The sequence below is a fragment of the Protomyctophum parallelum genome, assembly GCF_964188405.1.
Source record: "Protomyctophum parallelum genome assembly, chromosome: 2".
Lineage (NCBI taxonomy): Eukaryota > Metazoa > Chordata > Actinopteri > Myctophiformes > Myctophidae > Protomyctophum > Protomyctophum parallelum.
In genome coordinates, this window is record NC_139699.1 from 12,659,196 (window position 1) to 12,679,965 (window position 20,770).

Here is a 20,770-nt window from a genome sequence, read left to right on the forward strand (position 1 = left end):
GGTTCAGAAAGAGCGTGCAGCACACAGTGCAACGCACTAATATAACCGGCCCAATACATTATTATTCTACACGGATCGGAACCATAGAGATTGGAACCTTCAAATGGGGTATGTGTAGTGTCTGCATGCGAACTGAAACAACAGACAGTGACACCGCACCAGAACCTGAACCACTCGGGGTTCAGTTCAGTCAGTGAGTCGTCTCCATTTGAACTACAAGTACTGTCTAAAATAAATTGGTCAAAGAAATGACTCAAAGTCCGACTATAGACAGTACAGCATTTCTTATCGCTACACACTTTTACGCACATGTAAATTTACGTGTCACAGTTTTGAGCCAACCGCCGTTTAAACAACAATAAGAAGTGTGCAACTGTGCATGCAATAATAACCCATCTGTGATGCAATAATAACCATGGGAGTGCACGGACTGTGGAGACTCCTGGAGAGTACTGGGAAACCCGTCAACCCAGAAACACTGGAAGGAAAGATCTTGGCTATTGGTATCCTTGATTGACTGATGGTTCATTTATGTTTTTAATGTGCAGGATTGATTGAATACTTTATCAGGCAGAAATGTAAACAGTAGCCTACGTCGAGTGCATGCCTTTCATCCGACGGAGCATTGGTCCGAACGACAACCTACCTCCTCCCTCACCCTAACCCTAACCTCCCCCGGGGCAGACACCTAAACCTAACCGCCACCCTCTCCCGACCCGCAGCGCACCTCGGAGCATTGCTCCTTCGGAGCAATGCTCTGTCGGATGATAGTATGCCTCCCGCCTACGTCGTGCTACAGTCAGACATTAAGGCTAAAAACTAAACGGATAATGCAAAAACCGAAAAACGTCCTGGAGATTTAGCTGTTTCCATTGTGATCCTTCTTTTGAGTACAGAGAGGGGGGCTCTCTGTCCATAGCCACTGTATATTATACCTGTTCTGATATTTATAGTTCTGTGCGTGGTGTTTGTGGAATTAATCTACCCCCATGTATTGATTTGCTTTCACTTGAGTGGTAGGCCTAAGTATATTGTGTCAACTTAAGTCATATCCTTAACCAAGCTTCCAGACATAAGCATTTGGCTCAATCAGGCAGTGAAGGGAGTCAGGGACCGGGAAGGAAACAGCGTTCAGAATGCCCACCTCCTCACTCTCTTCCACCGTGTCTGTAAGCTGCTCTTCTTCCGCATAAAGCCAGTGTTTGTGTTTGATGGAGATGCACCTCTACTGAAGAAGCAGACTCTGGTACGTGGAGAGGATCTCTATATTTCAGTTGTTCTGTTTCGGGGGTCACCAATATTTAAGGTCTGACGCCGTGTCCCGGGTCTGATTCCTGAGCATGGTGGCAGATATGATGCATTTCACTCCCAGACTCCCCCAAGTTTCCTGTCTCTCTCAACCGTCACTGTGCTTCAGATCCCCTGGAACCTCCTTATTAACATAGGACCTCACATTGAGTTAGCTGAGGACCCCCTGGAACCTCCTTATTAACATAGGACCTCACATTGAGTTAGCTGAGGACCCCCTGGAACCTCCTTATTAACATAGGACCTCACATTGAGTTAGCTGAGGACCCCCTGGAACCTCCTTATTAACATAGGACCTCACATTTAGTTAGCTGCAGAGGACCCCCTGGAACCTCCTTATTAACATAGGACCTCACATTGAGTTAGCTGAGGACCCCCTGGAACCTCCTTATTAACATAGGACCTCACATTGAGTTAGCTGAGGACCCCCTGGAACCTCCTTATTAACATAGGACCTCACATTGAGTTAGCTGAGGACCCCCTGGAACCTCCTTATTAACATAGGACCTCACATTGAGTTAGCTGAGGACCCCCTGGAACCTCCTTATTAACATAGGACCTCACATTTAGTTAGCTGCAGAGGACCCCCTGGAACCTCCTTATTAACATAGGACCTCACATTGAGTTAGCTGAGGACCCCCTGGAACCTCCTTATTAACATAGGACCTCACATTGAGTTAGCTGAGGACCCCCTGGAACCTCCTTATTAACATAGGACCTCACATTGAGTTAGCTGCAGAGGACCCCCTGGAACCTCCTTATTAACATAGGACCTCACATTGAGTTAGCTGAGGACCCCCTGGAACCTCCTTATTAACATAGGACCTCACATTGAGTTAGCTGAGGACCCCCTGTAACCTCCTTATTAACATAGGACCTCACATTGAGTTAGCTGAGGACCCCCTGGAACCTCCTTATTAACATTGGACCTCACATTGAGTTAGCTGAGGACCCCCTGGAACCTCCTTATTAACATAGGACCTCACATTGAGTTAGCTGAGGACCCCCTGGAACCTCCTTATTAACATTGGACCTCACATTGAGTTAGCTGAGGACCCCCTGGAACCTCCTTATTAACATAGGACCTAGTGATCTATTTTAGTTTGTGTCCTGCTTCTTGTCACAGAGAGATCTCTGAGTCTGACTATGTCTAAATGGTTTACACCACACTAGAGGTGACTTCACAGCTTTATATGCTGCTGTGTGTGATCCTTGTGTCTGAATGTCCTTCCTAGGCCCTGAGGAGACAGAGGAAGTGTGTGTGATCCTTGTGTCTGAATGTCCTTCCTAGGCCCTGAGGAGACAGAGGAAGGAAGAGCTGAGTCGTGAGTCCAAACAGACCAATGAGAAACTCCTCAAGACGTTCTTAAAGAGACAAGCCATCAAAGCTGCACTTGGAGACCGCAGGTATAGGGACATGAAAATCGGCAGGAATAGACAAATGAAAAGACTGACAAATGTGAGAAGAGATTAAACCGTTGCTTTTATTTCTCTCCACCACAGTAAAGACCCTCTGCCCAGCATCTCCGACGTCAGGAGAGATGAGGTGGATGACATTTATGTTCTACCAGCCCTGCCACCTGCAGAGGAGAAGGACAGGAACAGGTGAGTTATACGTGTATGTGTGCAAGAGAGAGAGAGAGGCTGCTTGTTATATTTCTGGATGATGTATAGATTAGAAAAGGACAACCAACGTTATCTTCTCCATCCTTTCTTTATCGCTATAGCTCAGAAGAGGAGGAAGAGCGAGTGCAGGAAGAGATGACTGAAAAGTACCTCATGTATCAGGTAACATTACAACCACCATGTTAAAACTGATCTGAAAGCTACCTCATGTATCAGGTAACATTACAACCACCATGTTAAAACTGATCTGAAAGCTACCTCATGTATCAGCAGGTAACATTACAACCACCATGTTAAAACTGATCTTTGGGCGCTGATAGCCGAGTGGTTAAATGTTATTTTGTGGCTTTCGCCTTTATTTTAAAACAATTTTATGGAGGGACAGACAGTAGGCTGACAGGAAATGGGGAGAGAGATGGGGGGAAGACATAGCCTGGGTAAACCCACTCCCCCTGCTGGACAACATTTCATTCTGCCAGGAGGGGTGAGTCTGGCTAAATGGTAATACAAAGTCCTTAAGATTGTATCAGCTTTGGTACGAGCCAATCCGCGACCGAGCTCAGGGCTCTGTGATTGACAGCGCACGTTGGCCAATCAGGAACGATTTGAGCAGTTGATGACGTGTGAACTCCTCGACTCATTCACAACAACAAACATGGGAATGAGGAAGTAGGAACGGAACGCGTTTAGATGACGCCTCTTGTTTTGATATACGCTGATTGGCTGAAGGGGTTGTCCGTCAACGCTACTCTCCCGCCCCACGGCTAAACAGCCACACAGGCGATTATGCCAGACTCACCCCTCCTGGCAGAATTAAATGTTGTCCAGCAGGGGGAGTGGGTTTACCCAGGCTAGGGAAGACATGCATCGGGAGTCGAACCCGCGGCACACTGCCAGACTGGATTACCAGCCAAGTTGCCTGGACCACTGAACCACGGCCCAGGCCAATAGCCAAGTGGTTAATGCACATAGCAACCATAACAATGGATGGGACATCTATATGAAGTGTACATTTTAGATGTAGAACAGTGTGAATAATTGATATTTGAATCCAGATGCCCTCTTTGTTTTCTTCTCAGGAGGAACTGTATGAGCGTCCCAACTCGGTGGACATCAACTCAGAGGGCTTTACCAGCCTGCCTCCTGAAATGAAACATGAGATACTCAAAGACATGAAGGAGTTTAGCAAAAGACGCCGAACCATGTACCACAAGCCTCCAGAGGTGAACACTCACACATCCCTACTTCAGTAAAACCATGTACCATGAACCATGTACCACAAGCCTCCAGAGGTGAACACTCACACATCCCTACTTCAGTAAAACCATGTACCATGAACCATGTACCACAAGCCTCCAGAGGTGAACACTCACACATCCCTACTTCAGTAAAACCATGTACCATGAACCACAAGCCTCCAGAGGTGAACACTCACACATCCCTACTTCAGTAAAACCATGTACCATGAACCACAAGCCTCCAGAGGTGAACACTCACACATCCCTACTTCAGTAAAACCATGTACCATGAACCATGTACCACAAGCCTCCAGAGGTGAACACTCACACATCCCTACTTCAGTAAAACCATGTACCATGAACCATGTACCACAAGCCTCCAGAGGTGAACACTCACACATCCCTACTTCAGTAAAACCATGTACCATGAACCATGTACCACAAGCCTCCAGAGGTGAACACTCACACATCCCGACTTCAGTAAAACCATGTACCATGAACCATGTACCACAAGCCTCCAGAGGTGAACACTCACACATCCCGACTTCAGTAAAACCATGTACCATGAACCATGTACCACAAGCCTCCAGAGGTGAACACTCACACAGCCCTACTTCAGTACAATGTGCAGGATGCTTTTTAAAATGGTCTCTTATCGGGGGCACGGTGGCACAGTTGGTAGTGCTGTCGCCTCACAGCTAGAAGGTCCTGGGTTCGATTCCCGCTGGGGACGCTGTGGGCGCTGGCGGCGTGTTCCCTCCTCCGCGTCATCAGTGCCCATACCCGAGGCGGGGGTTGGCGATAGGGCCTTTCTGTGTGGAGTTTGCATGTTCTCCCCGTGTCCCCTAGGGTAGATACCCTCACAAAAACATGCCGTAATCCTGGTCTCTAAAACTACCTCCCCCTGGCCAGCCGGGGCGCCTGATGGAGGGGAAATGAACTGGTCGGAATAACGTGTCCCTTCCACGCGCTACGTCCGGCCGGGGAAATTCCCCTCTGTCAGGTGAAAAGAAGCAGCTTGGACTCCTCATGCATAGAAGGAGGCATGAGGTCAGTCCGCTGCCCCCCCCAGGTTGGCAGAGGGAGTGTAGCGCCCAGGATTATTATTATTACTATTAACATTTTCTATTTATAATAAATAAATAAAAACACACACACACACACACACACACACAGAATATGAATATAACCACATTAAAACTATATAAAATGAAATGGGAGTTAAATGCTGCAATTTGTACAAATGGCAAAAATATGACTAACGTCGTTGAAGTGGGACTCATAAAATGTCCATGGGACTCATTTCTAAAAGATCATCCCTGCAACCAGGGACTCATTACATTGAAAACCTATTTACATCACTGCACGCACACACACACAGCTGTGAGCTTGTAGATGGGCTACCCCCCAAAGGGATATTTCACTTTCTTTTTTATTTGCAGATGTTATTCACATTTACAGTGCAGGGGTTTATATGTCATATCGTCATGAGGGGTATTTCACTTTGACACGTTTGTGTGCACCCCAGGCAGTTTTTAAGTTGCTCGATTCAATATTTAGATATTTGATATTCACTTTATCAGACATGTATATAAACCCATTGCAGCTTCAAACGCCAATTTGAACCATGTTGGATAGGGTTTGGGTCTCGAGCTGGAACAGTTTAAGCCCTTGTTAATGCAGGTAATTCCCATTCTGTTCCATCAGAAATCAGGAGACTTCTCCCAGTACCAACTGGCCGGTCTGCTGCAGAGGAACCATCTGAACAAACGCCTTGAGGAGGTGGAACGAGAGATGGGCCAGCAGAGTGCTGGCTGGGCTCCACAGATCCTGGGTCCGGGTGGAGAGGAGGGGGAGCACAGTGTGGAGTCACGCAGGGTCCTCTCCGAGGACTCTGCCCACTATATTCTCATTAAAGGTGAAGCCATTCTGTCAGATATTAAATGGCTATTAAATGTCAGATATTGTTATTAAAGTTGTTGCTCACTATGCTTGTCAATGTCTGTGAGCCCGATGGATGGGGAGATTAGATTGTATAATACTGTAGTTATTATCTCTTGTGTAAAAGCGAGGAGACGAGACAAATGTACACCAGCTGACTAAATCATATATTTGAATTAAATACCAAGTTTCACAATTACATAATTATAAAATATAAAAATACTATACGGAAACACAAAGGAAACACTTGGGCATTGGTTTCACATTTATAGCAATATGATTATCTTTATTTCTCAGGTTCTAAGAAAAGTGAGAAGGCTCCAGAGAGCCAGCCGGCAGCCCAGCCCTGGTCTGGGGGACCCCTCTCACGGGGACCCCTCTCACGGGGCAGGAGAGATCGACCCGAGCCCCTGTGGCGTCCTGTCGCCGAGGAGGAGGAGGACGAAGAACAGGGTCCCTCTTCAGCCCCCAAACCGTCTATATCGAACCCTCCCCTTTCTCCTGAGAGGAACGCTGACCCCGCTTCACCGCGCACTCTGAGGGCCATCCAGGAGGCCATGGATGACAGCTGGGATGAGGAAATGGAGGTCAGTGAGAAGAGGAGTGGCAGTGTATCCCCTCGCACACGACTGGCCATCCAACAAGCCTTCGCAGAGGATGAGAACAGCATGAGTGAAAGAGAGGCTCTGATTGTTAGAGCGCCAAACGAGTCCCAGCCAACGAGTCGACATCCTGCGCCACGGCTGATCATAAGCAGTTCAGAGGAAGAGAAAGAAGACGATGACCTTCAGTGTGTTGATCCTGAACACACGGAGAACAAATCCAACCAAAATGTTCACGCCAGAGATGCGTTGTTGGACAGTAGTTCTGAAGATGAGTTGGAGGAGGCCATTGGACAGCGGAATAGAGCACTTAGTGCTACAGTGCTGACACATAGTGATGGACACCCTAGCATAGAAGAAAGTCAGAATGAGAGAGAAGCATCGATGGAGTTAGAATTAGAAAAGTTTCATGTGGGCAGTGGAGGAGAGGACGACGGGAAGGAACACAAAGGAAGAGGAGAATTAGAATGTGAACGGACAGGAGAGGACATGGGACATGGTTCAGGTCAGTCCCAGAGAGTTGCCTCAGGTCAAAGGGACATGATGCTCTCTCCTCTGAATGCACGTTCTTCACCATCACAGAACAGGAGTGAAATATCGGAGGAGGGGCACGGAGCGGTACTGAAGAAGAAAGACGACGAGAGGAGCGATTCAGAAGGTGTGTCCTTCTACATCGCTGTCATACCACATTTGTATCATTTGTATCCTTTTTGATTTGAAGAAAAATATAGTTTTTAATTTCCTTGAAAATCTGAAAATCAAATTAGAGTTAAGTGTTGTGGTTTTACCATCTGCTCTTCCAGAAAGCTTCATCGAGGTGTCCGATGGGGAGGAGTTAACAGAGAAGGATGCAGGTGACTCCCACGTCCAGGATGAGGGGTTGGAGGCTGGAGATGACGAGGAGGAGGCTCTCAGTAGCACAGCGGATGGTCTGGAGGCTGAGGATGAAGAGGAGGACGCTCTTAGCAGCCCAGCGGATGAAGAGGAGAACTGTCAAGAAGAGGAGGAGGACAGCCCCACACCTGTCGCCAATGAATGGGAACACATTGATGCTGTAAGTATGAAATCAGATCCCAACCAATGCCAGACTTTGGGTTCTGATGACGATCCCGAGTTTGGAGAGTCCTAGACCACGGATTACCAATGTTTCGACCGATATTTTGTCAAATAGTGCAACATGATCTATTCAGTTGAAAAAAAAAAAAAAACATTTAACTTGGAAGCAAACAAATTGATACCATTTTGAAAATCAACTCATAAAATGAACTTTATTTTATTGAACCACCTAAGCACCATTCAAGAAATAAAATAAAGAATTGCTCATCTACAAGGTCACAACGCATCACAATGCAAACATTCTGGAAAATATTAGAAACATTCGCCTTATGATAAGAAGCCCAAAATAGAGACGCTAGGTTGAAAGTGGTTGAAATCAGGACACGTCGTCTGCATACCGATACCGATCAAAAGGTCAAATAATGACAGATTTATCAGTCTGGCTCTGTATGAAATTCCAAGATAATGCATAAATGTGGAGCCCTCATTGTATACAAGTGAGAAATAACATTGTATATGCATGACATGTCATGCATATACATAGACACAGACACAGGGCATTTCCTTCTCGTCTGCAGGATGCCGGTCAGAAAAGAAGAACAACAACACATCAAATTAGCCCATATAATGTTACTGAGCACCTAAGAAGGGCCAGGCCCATATCGTAAAGAAGGGCCAAGCCCATATCTTAAAGAAGGGCCAAGCCCATATCGTAAAGAAAGCTACAGATGATGGTTGAAGAGTCTTCTGTATCGTTGTAATGTCTGGTGTGTGGTGAATGATGCAGTACCCGTGTCCTCCTGCAGGAGGAGCTGGAGGCACTGGAGAGCTCTCTTCAGGTCCAGCAGAGCAGCCTGAAGGAACAGAGACAGCAGCAGGAGAGGATGGCCGCCACCGTCACTGGACAGATGTGTCTGGAGAGCCAGGTGAGGAAACCAGTGGGGCAGTCAGACAGATATTTAATGAAGCCACTAAGGAAATGGGGACTTCCTGAAAGTTCATATAATGGCCTGTTGTGGCACTGTCATTGGGCCCAAAAAACCCCATAGCTCCATAGAGTACCATGTATTTGGGCCCAACTTCACCTAGACTGTATTACCTTAATAAACATGGTCATGAATACTTTCTGCTTCCAGTCACTAGTTTAAAGTCTCATTTCTCATGTCATAATATTCTTTTTGGAAAACTATGGTCCCATTTATTAAAAAAAATTACCATAAAGTCAAGTATGTTCTGAGGGGCGTGGCTACCGTTACAGTCTATGATCGGGAGCCACCCCCCATTCGAGTAAAAAAAAAAAACAACGAAGAAGAAGGGGAAGTCCCGCCTCGTTGTCTGGGCCAGCCAATGGCCAGCTTGGCCCAAACGGATCTACAAAGATGGCGACTTACAGTTCAAGGACTGACAGGCTTCATTTTACGTCCATATAAGACTCGGAGAACGCTTTGTCCATATTTTTTACAGTCTATGGAGGAAACCCTAACCCTATAGAGCGTCATTCCCGCCCCCTCAAGAGACCCGGAAAAGAAATCTGTTCATTTTCCTCGTAGACATTTCAAAAAGTATTTATTTAAAGACCTTTTAAGCCTTGTACAAAGCCAACTCTTGTCGTGACAAATCATGACAACAAACACAATTTTTCGGGCCGAACAAATAATTAGAAAGAAGAAGAAAACGGCAGGTTAGAACACTTTGTTTGTTGTTTTTCTTTTTTGTAATTATTTGTTTGGTCCAAAATGTTGTGTTTGTTGTCATGATTTGTCTCGAGTTGGCTTTGTACGACGCTTAAAAGGTATTTAAATAAATACGTTTTGAAATGTCTATGGGAAAAATGCATTGGGAATTATTTCCTGGGCCTGGTGTCATCATGAAAGGGGGCGGGACTGCGACGCTCTATAGACGCATGCACAACATCAGTGCGTACAGGTGTGTGTGTGACACACAATTTCTCCTTTCATTGTCAAATATTGAGACGTGTGGGGACAAGATTTTGGCGGACATTTAACCTAATTTCTCCTTTCATTGTCAATGGCAAAATATTGAGACGTGTGGGGTCAAAAGCTGTATATAGGAGGGGCTAGCGCCCTTCAAAAATATGTATACAAACCAACAGACAGACAGACCAATACAAGCTCACAACGTGTACGATATTATGTTGCCAGCTGCAACGCGTAACAGGCAGCCATTATGAATATGTTTTCTGCCTTCATAACAGGAGCTGCTGAGGTTGTTTGGCGTTCCCTACGTGGTGGCGCCCATGGAGGCTGAAGCTCAGTGTGCGGCGCTGGACCGCTCTGACCACACCCACGGGACCATCACGGACGACTCTGACGTCTGGCTGTTCGGAGGGAGACACGTCTACAAGAACTTCTTCAGTCAGAGCAAATATGTCGAGCACTACCAGTACATTGACCTTCAAAACCAGCTGGGTCAGTGCTGCTGTCACCAATTCAATTTATATTGTAAAACCACTATGTCTGTGACAACTCCTTATAACATTGGTTCCCAAACTTTTTCGTATCGAGGACCCCCACATCAACATGTATTAGGCCACGGAACCCCATTTGAAAACATGTGCCAGTGTCTCCGATAAGGGAGGATTTTTATGGCTCTCTGAGTGATTTTCACACGCATTAGGCTACGGACCCCCGATTGAATGGCATTTCTACCTCTGGTACCCCAATTTATATTGTAAAACCACTGTTAATTTAACTCTGAGATCACACTGATTTCCATTTGTACACTCTCAGAAAATACAGACCAATAATGGTCCATTTGATTCCAAACTATCATTTAGCTGGGGACCCCCTGGAACTCCCTCAGGTACCCCTGGGGGTCCCCGGACCCCACTTTGGGAACCACTGGCTTATAAATCTGAGCTACGTATCTGATCATGAATTCAAATATTATGCCAAGTTCAGAGTACTCTGTCTAATGTTTCTCGTTGAAGTTTTAACACCCGAGCAGGGTGCTAATCTGGGATGTTTATTCGGCACATGGCATTACAGTGACAGGCGTTGACGTCGGTAATGACTGACATGCAGTCAGGGAGAACACCACACTTGGGTGGGAACCCCTTTTGGTTTTTTAACACATTCTGACCTGAGATCAGATTCTAAAAATGTCTTCTACATCCTGACAGTTTTCTGAAAAAGCTATGTTTCTATGTCGGTCGTTCTTCGATTTTTCAAAAATAGCTAAAGCATAACGAAATGCTAACACCAAAAGGGGTTCCTGCCCAAAATGGGTTAAGCATTATGTTATAATTTAGCTATTGAAAAAATTGCAGATCTACAAGTGCCGCGCTACGAGCTTGTAGGTCTATTTTCTTTAATCGTGAAAATGTGGCGCACATTTGGAATATATATTCTTTCAGAGTGAACGTTTTTAACTCAAATCTTTGCTTCTGAGGAGTTCCTGGAATAACATATTTTCAGATGGGGGTCGGCGGACAATTACATATAATTCTGGGGGTCCTTGACCTGAAATATTTAGAAAACCACTGACAGAAACATAGGGTTTTTCAGAAAACTGTCAGGATTTAGAATCGTTCCCAGGTCAAAATGGGTTAACGGTTCAAGTCTTGAGTGCTCAGAGTTCTCAAATGGCTCATTCACACAGCTGTCGGTAAATAACCCACTCAAAGAAGCCTGAAGGTTCCTGACACTCCGCTATAAGACCCCTGAGGGTCCCTGACACTCCGCTATAAGACCCCTGAGGGTCCCTGACAGTCAGCTATAAGACCCCTGAGGGTCCCTGACACTCCGCTATAAGACCCCTGAGGGTCCCTGACAGTCAGCTATAAGACCCCTGAGGGTCCCTGACAGTCAGCTATAAGACCCCTGAGGGTCCCTGACAGTCAGCTATAAGACCCCTGAGGGTCCCTGACAGTCAGCTATAAGACCCCTGAGGGTCCCTGACAGTCAGCTATAGTTCCTCACTGCATCCTGTCCTTCCAGGTCTGGACCGGAGCAAGCTCATCAACCTGGCCTACCTGCTGGGGAGCGACTACACAGAAGGAATCCCAGGAGTGGGCCATGTCACTGGTATGGAAATCCTCAACGAATTCCCTGGGCCGAGCATGGAACCACTCGCACAATTTAGGTATGTACAGTATGTGAGTGTGCACGTGTGTGCTGTAATGGGAAAATTATTGCCAATGGGTATATTAGTGTTTTGTCTTTTTTTTGTGTACAGGTACAGTATGTATTTTAAAGGGATTTGCCTGTTTGCTCTTTCTGCCTTCCAGTGAATGGTGGTCAGAAGCCCAGAAGAACAAGCGTTCGGTATCTGACCCACGGGACTCCAAGGTTAAGAAGAAACTGCGGGCCTTGAAACTGCAGCCTGGCTTCCCCAACCCCGTCGTAGCCCAGGCCTACCTGTACCCAGCTGTGGAACAGTCCAATGGCTCCTTCAGCTGGGGACGCCCAGACCTCCACCTTATCACAGAATATCCTTTATTTCTATGTGCGGGTGTGTTTTCTAAAACCTTTCTTGACATAGGACACATTCAGGCCAGGGACAAGTATTGGGACATCAAACTACACTGGTTGATTGGGGAGAGCATGTCAAATTAATTATGGTCAGATTGGTTAGAGGGTACTGGGATATTTAATGAATTTACATTAATTAAATATGTCCCCAAAGGTTTGTGAAATTGATTGAATATGGTATTAACAAGACTGTAAACAGTACAGATAGTACAGTCTATTCATAATACATGTTGGCGCTGACCGGCAGAAACCAACTAACTCCATTTTTCAGGTTTTTTGATTTCTTTCCATAAATCAATGCTATTGATGACATCTGTGCGTTGGTTAAAAAGTTCCCTTGTGCTTCTGACAAAACCAGCTAACTCATTTTGGAGTTAGCTGGTTTCTGCCCGACAACCTGAGGGCAAGACGCGGTGTGCATCCGCCTGGGTGATGATGCTGATGCTTTGGCATGGGGGGGTCAGATCAACATTTTGAATGAATTCTGTACTGGCCATATATGGAGCGTGTCTTGAGTGTTTGATGAGGTCAGATCATGTGGAATGTCAGAACAGGTCAGCTCCATATATGGAGATCTAAGGGTGGCAGCGGGGGCAGTGTCTTGAGTCTACAGGGCTTGATGAGGTCAGATCAACATACGGAATGAATTCTGTATTGAATTCTGTATATGGAGTGTGTCACGAGGCGTGACTGACGGACTTTTCTTTTTACTGTCGCAATAATACATACAATACAATAAATGTTGGAATAACACTCTGTATTAGTAGTAGGGGCGGCGTATCAGATTCCACTATGTGTGTGAATGAAGGTATTTCCTTAACCATTTTTACATTCTGTCAAAGTCGCTTCGGGTGGAGCAGAAAGAAGGCAGAGGAGACACTTCAGCCTGTACTGAAACAGCTCAATGTTCACCAGGTAGGAGGAAGAGAAAGACATAGCCGAGTTGACAAATCATGACGGAACAGATAATTAGACGAAAAAAGGGCAGCAGGGTACAACTCTTTTATTTTGTTGTTTTTCATTCTAATTATTTGTTCGGCCCAAAAATATGTGTTTATTGTCATGATTTGTCAACTTGACTGTTTGCTTTGGTTTTTTTTATTAAGGTCTTTAAATAAATACTTGTCTATGGGGAAAATGAATGGGGAATTATTTCCTGGTGCCCTCGTCGTTCTGAAAGGGGGCGGGACTTCAACGCTCTATAGGTATTTGAGATTTTTCAACAAAATGCCTCAAATCATGAACACGGCGTGCGATTTCTGTGAAATTCTGCACACACATTTATAATTATTATAATTATTAAGGCTGATGGGAAGCGATTGTCTGACCAGATTATCCTGTAGTGTGGGAGGTTCAAATATCCAATCGTAAACCTACGCCGATCTACTCACAGGCTATGGGGGCCGCCCTGATAATTCTATCTGGAAGATTCCATCAGTCACTATTGTTTCCCTTTTCACAGTGTCCTGTTTGACTGTAATGTTGAAAAAGGTTCTAGCTAACATTACTAACGTTCTCATTTCTATCTACTGTTTGACTGTAATGTTGAAAAAGGTTCTAACTAACATTACTAACGTTCTCATTTCTATCTGTTTGTCTGCAGACTCAACTGCGGATTGACTCATTCTTCCGCATGGAGCAGCAGGAAAGACAGGCCATCCGCAGCCAGCGTCTTCGCCGCGCGGTCACCTGCCTGAAGCGAAAGGAGAGAGAGGGAGGAGGGACGGAGGGAGAGGAGGAAGAGGAAGAGATAGTCTCCCCATCAAAATTGAGGAAAGGGCAGTCAGTGGAGCGTAAACAGAAGCTCGGAGGGGAAATGGAGCGAGATACACGGTCTGTGATGGGAGGAGGGTTCATGGGGGGTTCTGCACCAGCGGTCGATGCCGAACCTCCTCTTGGTTCTCTAAAACATGTGACCAGTGGCAGCGATGACATGGGTTCTCTAAAACATGTGACCAGTCCCAGCCATGACATGGGTTCTCTAAAACATGTGACCAGTGGCAGCGATGACAGGGAGTCCCTCGCCATAACTCACAGGCGCATTCCTCCAGCCGTTGAACCCAAGAGCCTCCCGAAGGTAACGAGGCAAAGCAGCAGCGGCTCCTCTGAGGATAGCGACGGGGGCGGTGGCGTTCCCATGGTGACCGCACGATCTGTGTTTGAGAAGAAACGGCGAGGTCGCGGTGGGACAAGTGCCAGGGGGAGGGGGAAGGGGAGGGGGAAAGGCCGGGGAAAGAAACTATGATCTCCATGTCTGTTCATTGGGTCTTGGATCAGAATTGGAACATTGGATGATTACCGTTGATGCATTGTTAATTGGTTGATGAATTTCTATTTTTGTACGATTGGTGTGTCGACTCCAGACCAGATCAATTGTGTTGACATGGTGAAATAATCGGACTGAGGCGGTCGGTGACTCAACATCCCTTTGATTGTTGTTTTTTTGAGAGAGACGCTAGACCTTCCAACGCATGGCTTTCTGAAATTACATCTTGGGTCAGCCAAGTCTACAGACTTTTAATTTTGTTGAGAGAGTTATCCCTTCCAATGCATGGCTTTCCGAAATGACGTCTTAGGCCAGCCAAGTCTATGGACTTTAATGTTTGTTTAGGGCAGTACATGGCAATGTAAGACATCATCTGGCTGATATAAATACATCTTGTAACATGAGAGCATTGACATGCCCCCAAAGGTCTTGGCGCCCCTCACTTCACACAATGTGTCATTGTTTTCTAATGCAGTCACCTCTGTCATCACTTTCACATCTCTCTCTAAGTCTCTAACCACCCACACCACCGCCACATACACTCAAAACACTCCATGTCATCATGAGCAAAATGTGAATAAATACTACTGCTCTGATTATGCCAGCTGGTATCTGTCTCAACTGTCTGATTTCTATATATATATATATGCAAAATGAGCAACATTACGCAATAGTTATTGTTACAATTTACAATTTAGGCATTTAGCAGACGCTCTTAATCCAGAGCGACTTACATTTAAGCAAGAACAAAAGCATGGGAATACATCACATAAAAGCATTTATCATGAAACATGCGTAAGCTAAGAAAGTAACAGTGGAATATCTATATAATGAAACTATACATACACTATACATATAAACTATACATATTTACTACTATGCTATACATATGTACTATGGCGTGCTATGACTATATACAATACAATTATAGTGCTGTCTACATAACATGCTATAAGTCTGTGTCAAATGCTATCTAAGTCAACAGAAATGCTATCTAAGGGGTTAGGGTAAGTGCTATGGGCCATGATGGAGTCTGAAAAGGTGGGTTTTCAGGCTACGGCGGAAGATTGGGAGTGATGCTGCAGTTCTGACTGCAATGGGAAGTGCATTCCACAGTTTTGGAGCCAGAAGGGAGAAGAGTTTGGGATGTGTGGAGTGTTGTCCCGGCGTTTTTAGTGAGGGTACTTCCAGCTTCCCTGCGTTGGCTGATCTGAGTGCGCGGGAGGGTTTGTAGGGTTCAATCATACTTGCAAGATATGGCGGAGCCATACCTTTGGTTGCTTTGAATGCCAGCATCAGAGTTTTGTATTCTGTGCGGGCAGCGACCGGGAGCCAGTGGAGGGAGTGGAGCAGGGGGGAGACATGTGAGAATTTTGGCTGGTTGAAGACCAAGCGAGCTGCTGCATTTTGGATCAGCTGGAGAGGCTTAAGTGCACATGCTGGTAGGCCAGTAAGGAGGGAGTTACAATAGTCGAGTTTTGACAAGACTGTTGTCTGGATTAGGAGCTGGGCTGATTCCTGGGTGAGGAACGGTCTAATTCGTCGTATGTTATAGAGTGTGAACCTACAGGATCGAGTGACAGCTGTGATGTGAGCTTTGAACGAGAGCTGACTGTCCAGGACAACACCAAGATTCCTGGCTGTTGTTCCATCATGTCAATCTGTAGAATGTGCAGCTGCTGTTGTCTATCAGCCTGAGCGGTGCATGCGTGCTCTGCATGCAGCATGCTCAGAGTGAGAGAGAGAGCGATACACCGAGAGATTAAAAACACTGTATGTTACTGTATGGGGTAAGTGGAGTATGATAAAACTAGAGGTGCCTCTTACCAAGCCACTCTCCAATTTGTCCCGGGTTTCCAGGACCTTTTTCTGGGACTACAGAACCAGGACCGGCAATATGCTAAAAATATTGTGTAACTCATACTGTTGTTAATGCTCTTGGACCCTGGCAGACATGGATACCCAGCTGCTGTCGGCCATGGAGGACTCGAGGAACGGGGAAAACAGTGAGTGTTTCCCTTAGGAGTGGGTAGTAGTAATAATAATAACGGGGCAAATGCAACATTTAGTTTTGCTGTGTGGACACTTTCAAATTAGAGTAAACTGCTTTAATTTATGGTGGTGTCTTCTGTTTTAAACATTAAACTTTATTTTCACCCTAAATCTACTTACCGTTGTGTACCTTCTTGTACAGTATGTCTCTGCTGATGTTGTATGTCCTATGTGTAAAAGAATAAAATAACCCATTTAGGCCTGACATTGAAATAAAATAAAAAGTCTTCTGAAAGAAGACGGGTTTAAAAAAAATAGCAGACCTATACCTACAAGCTCGTAGCTATGAGCTTGTAGATCTGCTATTTTCCAATAGCTAAATAATGCTTAGTTAAAACACAAACGGGTTCCCGTCCAGAATAAAATAAATCACTCGTGTGAACGCTGAGGGGCGCTCTTATACATCATCACATTCCGGCCACTTTTGGCGTCATCACTTTTGGCGCCCTCAGCCAATCAAATCATCGCTCTATGGGGGGTACACACAGACACAAAGCTGGGCATAGGACTGGAGGGGATAGCGGCTATCACCCCTCAAGAAATCACACCCGTGTGAAGTGAGGGGCACTAGTATATACATATTTTATGACGTAATTATGAGACAAACCTAACATTAAACTCTGTCCATGTCAATGGGGTTTTTAATGTTTGTTTAAACCCATTCTGGGCGGGAACCCCTTTTGGTTGATGTGGTGTTTTCTAATCAAAAATTTAATCTCCAAAGTAACTAGTAACTAAAGTTTTCAAATAATTGGAGTGGAGTAAAAGTAAAAAAAATTGGCTCTGAGATGTAGTGGAAATACTCAAGTAAGACTGAACCCCTCTCACACGCTGTGAGAGACGGGTTCAGTAAACATAAGGTTACCTCTTAGGTGGATTTAGGACAAAGTCATGCCAGCTCAGCTGTTCAGAGTTTACATTATGTTCAAGTATGTGAAGTAGCCGTAACTAATTCATTATTCTATCCATTCCTCTGGTCACCATTTCAGGCGTTGCAGTGGATGCAGACCTTTCAGGTGTTGCAGTGGATGCAGACCTTGTCAAGGATATCACATCACGACAGTACCGCCCGACTCTCATTGGCAATGAGGCCTGGGAAGGCTACACCTTCGCTAACCTACAGATCCGCATCAAAGAGTCTAATGACCTCTATGGATGTGTGCTCTGGCCCTCTGTAAAAAAAAAGGCCTTCTATACATTATCATACAACCATAGTATTGTCATCTTTCATTTATTATACGTCATTAATTTGTTTTGAATGATGACAGAACTGAATTCTAACGTCCCACAACAGGCTTCGGTGCTGTGTCATTTCCTCGATACCAACCGTGACAAGTACAACCTGACAGACAGAAATGTCATTGAACTAGGAGCTGGAACTGGGTTGGTCACCATAGTGTCCAGTCTGCTGGGTATGGACAATAGTAACAATATAGCAATTGTTTATTGCAAGTCGTTTGATTCTAATGCTTTTTCTTTTAGTGTCTCTCAGATTATTTTTAACTTAAGCTGTATGAAATACTTTAATTAATATAGAGGTTGCAACTGTATTAATTGATTGCCCGAGTCCCGTGGTGGGAGTTCTGCTCTGGTTTTGGTGAAATATTAAGTAGTTCCGGTCATTTTGTGGGGGGCACTGGGGCCACGCAGTAAAAGTAAATTAATCCACAAATCTAATGTAATTTGTATTGTTGACCTATTTCTTTTTTTTATGATCAGTACTTTATTTTAGATTTTTTACAAACACATAAAACAGAAAACCTACAATACAAACACAAGCAACAACAGCAGAGTACTTATTCATGGATAGACAATTCAGACAGATAAGATAAACAAAAAAAGGAAAAATCAAATTAAAATGTGAAAATAGTTTACATTATTTACACGACCAAACGCAGCATCATCAACCGTATCATAATGTGTAGTAATACAATAAACGATCAAGAGGGCATTGCCTGACCATGGATCACACCAAGGGACCTGCAACATGACTGAGGAACACGTCCCACTTCAGATCATATTTATCCAACTATTGTTGACCTATTTCTAAAATATTAGTGCACCTTTCGTTAATTTTTTACCCCTCTATCACATGGAACTATGTTTTTTGTGTCCATATCACTATGTGATAGAGGGGTCAAAGTTGAACGAAAGTTGCACTAATATTTTAGAAATAGGTCAACAATACAAATGACATTAGTTTTGTGGATTAATTTACTTTTACTGCATGGCCCCCTGTGCCCCCCCCCCCCCCCCCCACAAAATGACCGGAACTACTTAATATTGACCAAAACCAGAGCAGAACTCCCACCACGGGACTCGGGTAATCAATTAATACAGTTGCAACCACTATATTAATGGCAGTATTTCCATACAGCCATTTAAAAAAAAAAACTGAACTATCCCTTTAACTCTTAACTGTACCACTGCTCGTCAGGGGTCAAGGTAACCTCCTCAGAACTATCCCTTTAACTCTTAACTGTACCACTGCTTGTCAGGGGCCAAGGTAACCCCCCTTTAACTGTTAACTGTACCACTGCTTGTCAGGGGCCAAGGTAACCTCCCTTTAACTCTGAACTGTACCACTGCTTGTCAGGGGCCAAGGTAACCTCCCTTTAACTCTGAACTGTACCACTGCTTGTCAGGGGCCAAGGTAACCTCCCTTTAACTCTGAACTGTACCACTGCTTGTCAGGGGCCAAGGTAACCTCCCTTTAACTATGAACTGTACCACTGCTTGTCAGGGGCCAAGGTAACCTCCCTTTAACTATGAACTGTACCACTGCTTGTCAGGGGCCAAGGTAACCTCCACGGACATACCAGAGGTGTTGGGGAACCTCCAGCACAACGTGCTGCGGAACACTAGAGAGCGATGCAAGTACGTTCCACTGGTAGGTCTATAAATAACTCTGTGTGTGTGTGTGTGTGTGTGTGTGTGTGTGTGTGTGTGCACATGTACACATGCGCGTGTGTAAACAGAACAGTACTAGAGTGACAGAAAACTGTGGAAAGAACAGCATGCACCACTGATCCCCTGAACCGTGGGATGTTGCCAATGCCACCATGTCATTAACGCTCTACTGGTGTGAATAATTCACATGGTGTGAGATCATTATTTAGTACCATATATATATATATATATATATACTGGTATGGCTGCTCTGACAAAATATTACCTCATCTTCATATACTCGCTTCAAGGGAGGACATTTATTTACATCATAATAATTGTTATAACATTGTTAGGACATGCCCCAAATAAAGAATAAAGATGTCAGGTTGAAAGTGGTTAAAACAAACCAAACCTATGTTCAGGTCACAGAGCTCTTCTGGGGCCAGCAAGTGGAGCAGAGATTCCCAAGTGCCACCCATTGTTTTGACTACATCCTGGCAGCTGATGTGGTCTATGGACACGCGTACTTAGACGAGCTGCTGGACACCTTTGACTACCTGTGCCAGGACGACACACAGATCCTGTGGGCGATGCGCTTCCGTCTCGACAAGGAGAACAGCTTTGTGGGGCGCTTCCAAAAACGCTTCAACACGGAGGAGCTGTACGATCTTCCTAGTCTCAACATTAAGCTCTACCGAGCCTGGAGGAAAGACAAATGGACCGCCCGCTCCACTGCTGCCTGACCTACTGCTACCAACCAGACACTCTGGGACTGACCTACTGCTACCAACTAGACACTCTGGGACTGACCTACTGCTACCAACCAGACACTCTAGGACTGACCTACTGCTACCAACTAGACACTCTAGGACTGACCTACTGCTACCAACTAGACACTCTGACTGGGACTGACCTACTGCTACCAACTAGACACTCTGGGACTGACCTACTGCTACCAACCAGACACTCTGGGACTGACCTACTGCTACCAACCAGACACTCTGGGACTGACCTACTGCTACCAACCAGACACTCTAGGACTGACCTACTGCTACTGCTACCAACCAGACACTCTAGGACTGACCTACTGCTACCAACTAGACACTCTAGGACTGACCTACTGCTACCAACTTTTTATTTTATTTTTATTTAACCTTCATTTAACCAGTAAAATCACATTGAGACTGCGTCTCTTTTACAAGTGGGAACTGGCCAAGAGGCAGAAATAAAAATTACACTTAAATACCACATCGTCAATGTTACATTTTGAACCAGCAAATACAACATCCATAATAC

General features: G+C 45.1%; 3 protein-coding genes across 8 annotated transcripts in view; 2 read left to right on the plus strand and 1 right to left on the minus strand.

Moving 5' to 3' along the window:
* Positions 1-20,770, minus strand: part of tpp2 (tripeptidyl peptidase 2) — a 301,990-nt gene that overhangs the window by 232,280 nt on the left and 48,940 nt on the right. The window lies entirely within an intron of this gene.
* Positions 63-15,029, plus strand: ercc5 (excision repair cross-complementation group 5). 3 transcript variants are annotated; one of them, XR_014568946.1, is made up of 17 exons: positions 63-503; positions 1,071-1,246; positions 2,600-2,715; positions 2,812-2,913; positions 3,036-3,080; positions 3,135-3,150; positions 4,014-4,157; positions 5,880-6,090; positions 6,411-7,373; positions 7,519-7,769; positions 8,578-8,697; positions 9,987-10,200; positions 11,731-11,875; positions 12,021-12,221; positions 13,095-13,179; positions 13,868-14,760; positions 14,841-15,029. XR_014568946.1 is itself a non-coding variant. In XM_083759750.1 (16 exons), the coding sequence occupies exons 1-16, from the start codon at positions 416-418 to the stop codon at positions 14,507-14,509; spliced, it is 3,519 nt and encodes a 1,172-aa protein (XP_083615876.1). In that variant the 5' UTR covers positions 63-415; the 3' UTR covers positions 14,510-15,029. The 3 variants fall into 3 exon arrangements, 2 of the variants coding, with proteins under 2 accessions (XP_083615876.1, XP_083615877.1); XM_083759750.1 differs by having other exon boundaries at positions 13,868-15,029; XM_083759751.1 differs by lacking the exon at positions 3,135-3,150 and having other exon boundaries at positions 3,036-3,096; positions 13,868-15,029.
* On the plus strand, positions 15,855-20,719 carry mettl21e (methyltransferase like 21e). Of its 4 annotated transcripts, none has more exons than XM_083793006.1 (6): positions 15,855-15,972; positions 16,483-16,536; positions 17,572-17,756; positions 17,877-17,994; positions 19,375-19,472; positions 19,897-20,719. In XM_083793006.1, the coding sequence occupies exons 2-6, from the start codon at positions 16,485-16,487 to the stop codon at positions 20,215-20,217; spliced, it is 774 nt and encodes a 257-aa protein (XP_083649132.1). In that variant the 5' UTR covers positions 15,855-15,972; positions 16,483-16,484; the 3' UTR covers positions 20,218-20,719. The 4 variants fall into 4 exon arrangements, with proteins under 4 accessions (XP_083649132.1, XP_083649131.1, XP_083649129.1 ...); XM_083793005.1 differs by having other exon boundaries at positions 15,929-16,052; XM_083793003.1 differs by lacking the exon at positions 15,855-15,972 and adding an exon at positions 16,059-16,320.

Bases quoted from the DNA above. Each gene is read 5' to 3' on its own strand.
- ercc5 (XM_083759751.1), top strand. From the start codon at position 416: ATGGGAGTGCACGGACTGTGGAGACTCCTGGAGAGTACTGGGAAACCC. The intron at 4,158-5,879 runs GTGAACACTCAC...CTGTTCCATCAG, and splicing joins TGTACCACAAGCCTCCAGAG to AAATCAGGAGACTTCTCCCA. The intron at 13,180-13,867 runs GTAGGAGGAAGA...GTTTGTCTGCAG, and splicing joins AACAGCTCAATGTTCACCAG to ACTCAACTGCGGATTGACTC.
- mettl21e (XM_083793006.1), top strand. From the start codon at position 16,485: ATGGATACCCAGCTGCTGTCGGCCATGGAGGACTCGAGGAACGGGGAA. The intron at 17,757-17,876 runs GTAAAAAAAAAG...GTCCCACAACAG, and splicing joins GATGTGTGCTCTGGCCCTCT to GCTTCGGTGCTGTGTCATTT. The intron at 17,995-19,374 runs GTATGGACAATA...ACTGCTTGTCAG, and splicing joins CATAGTGTCCAGTCTGCTGG to GGGCCAAGGTAACCTCCACG.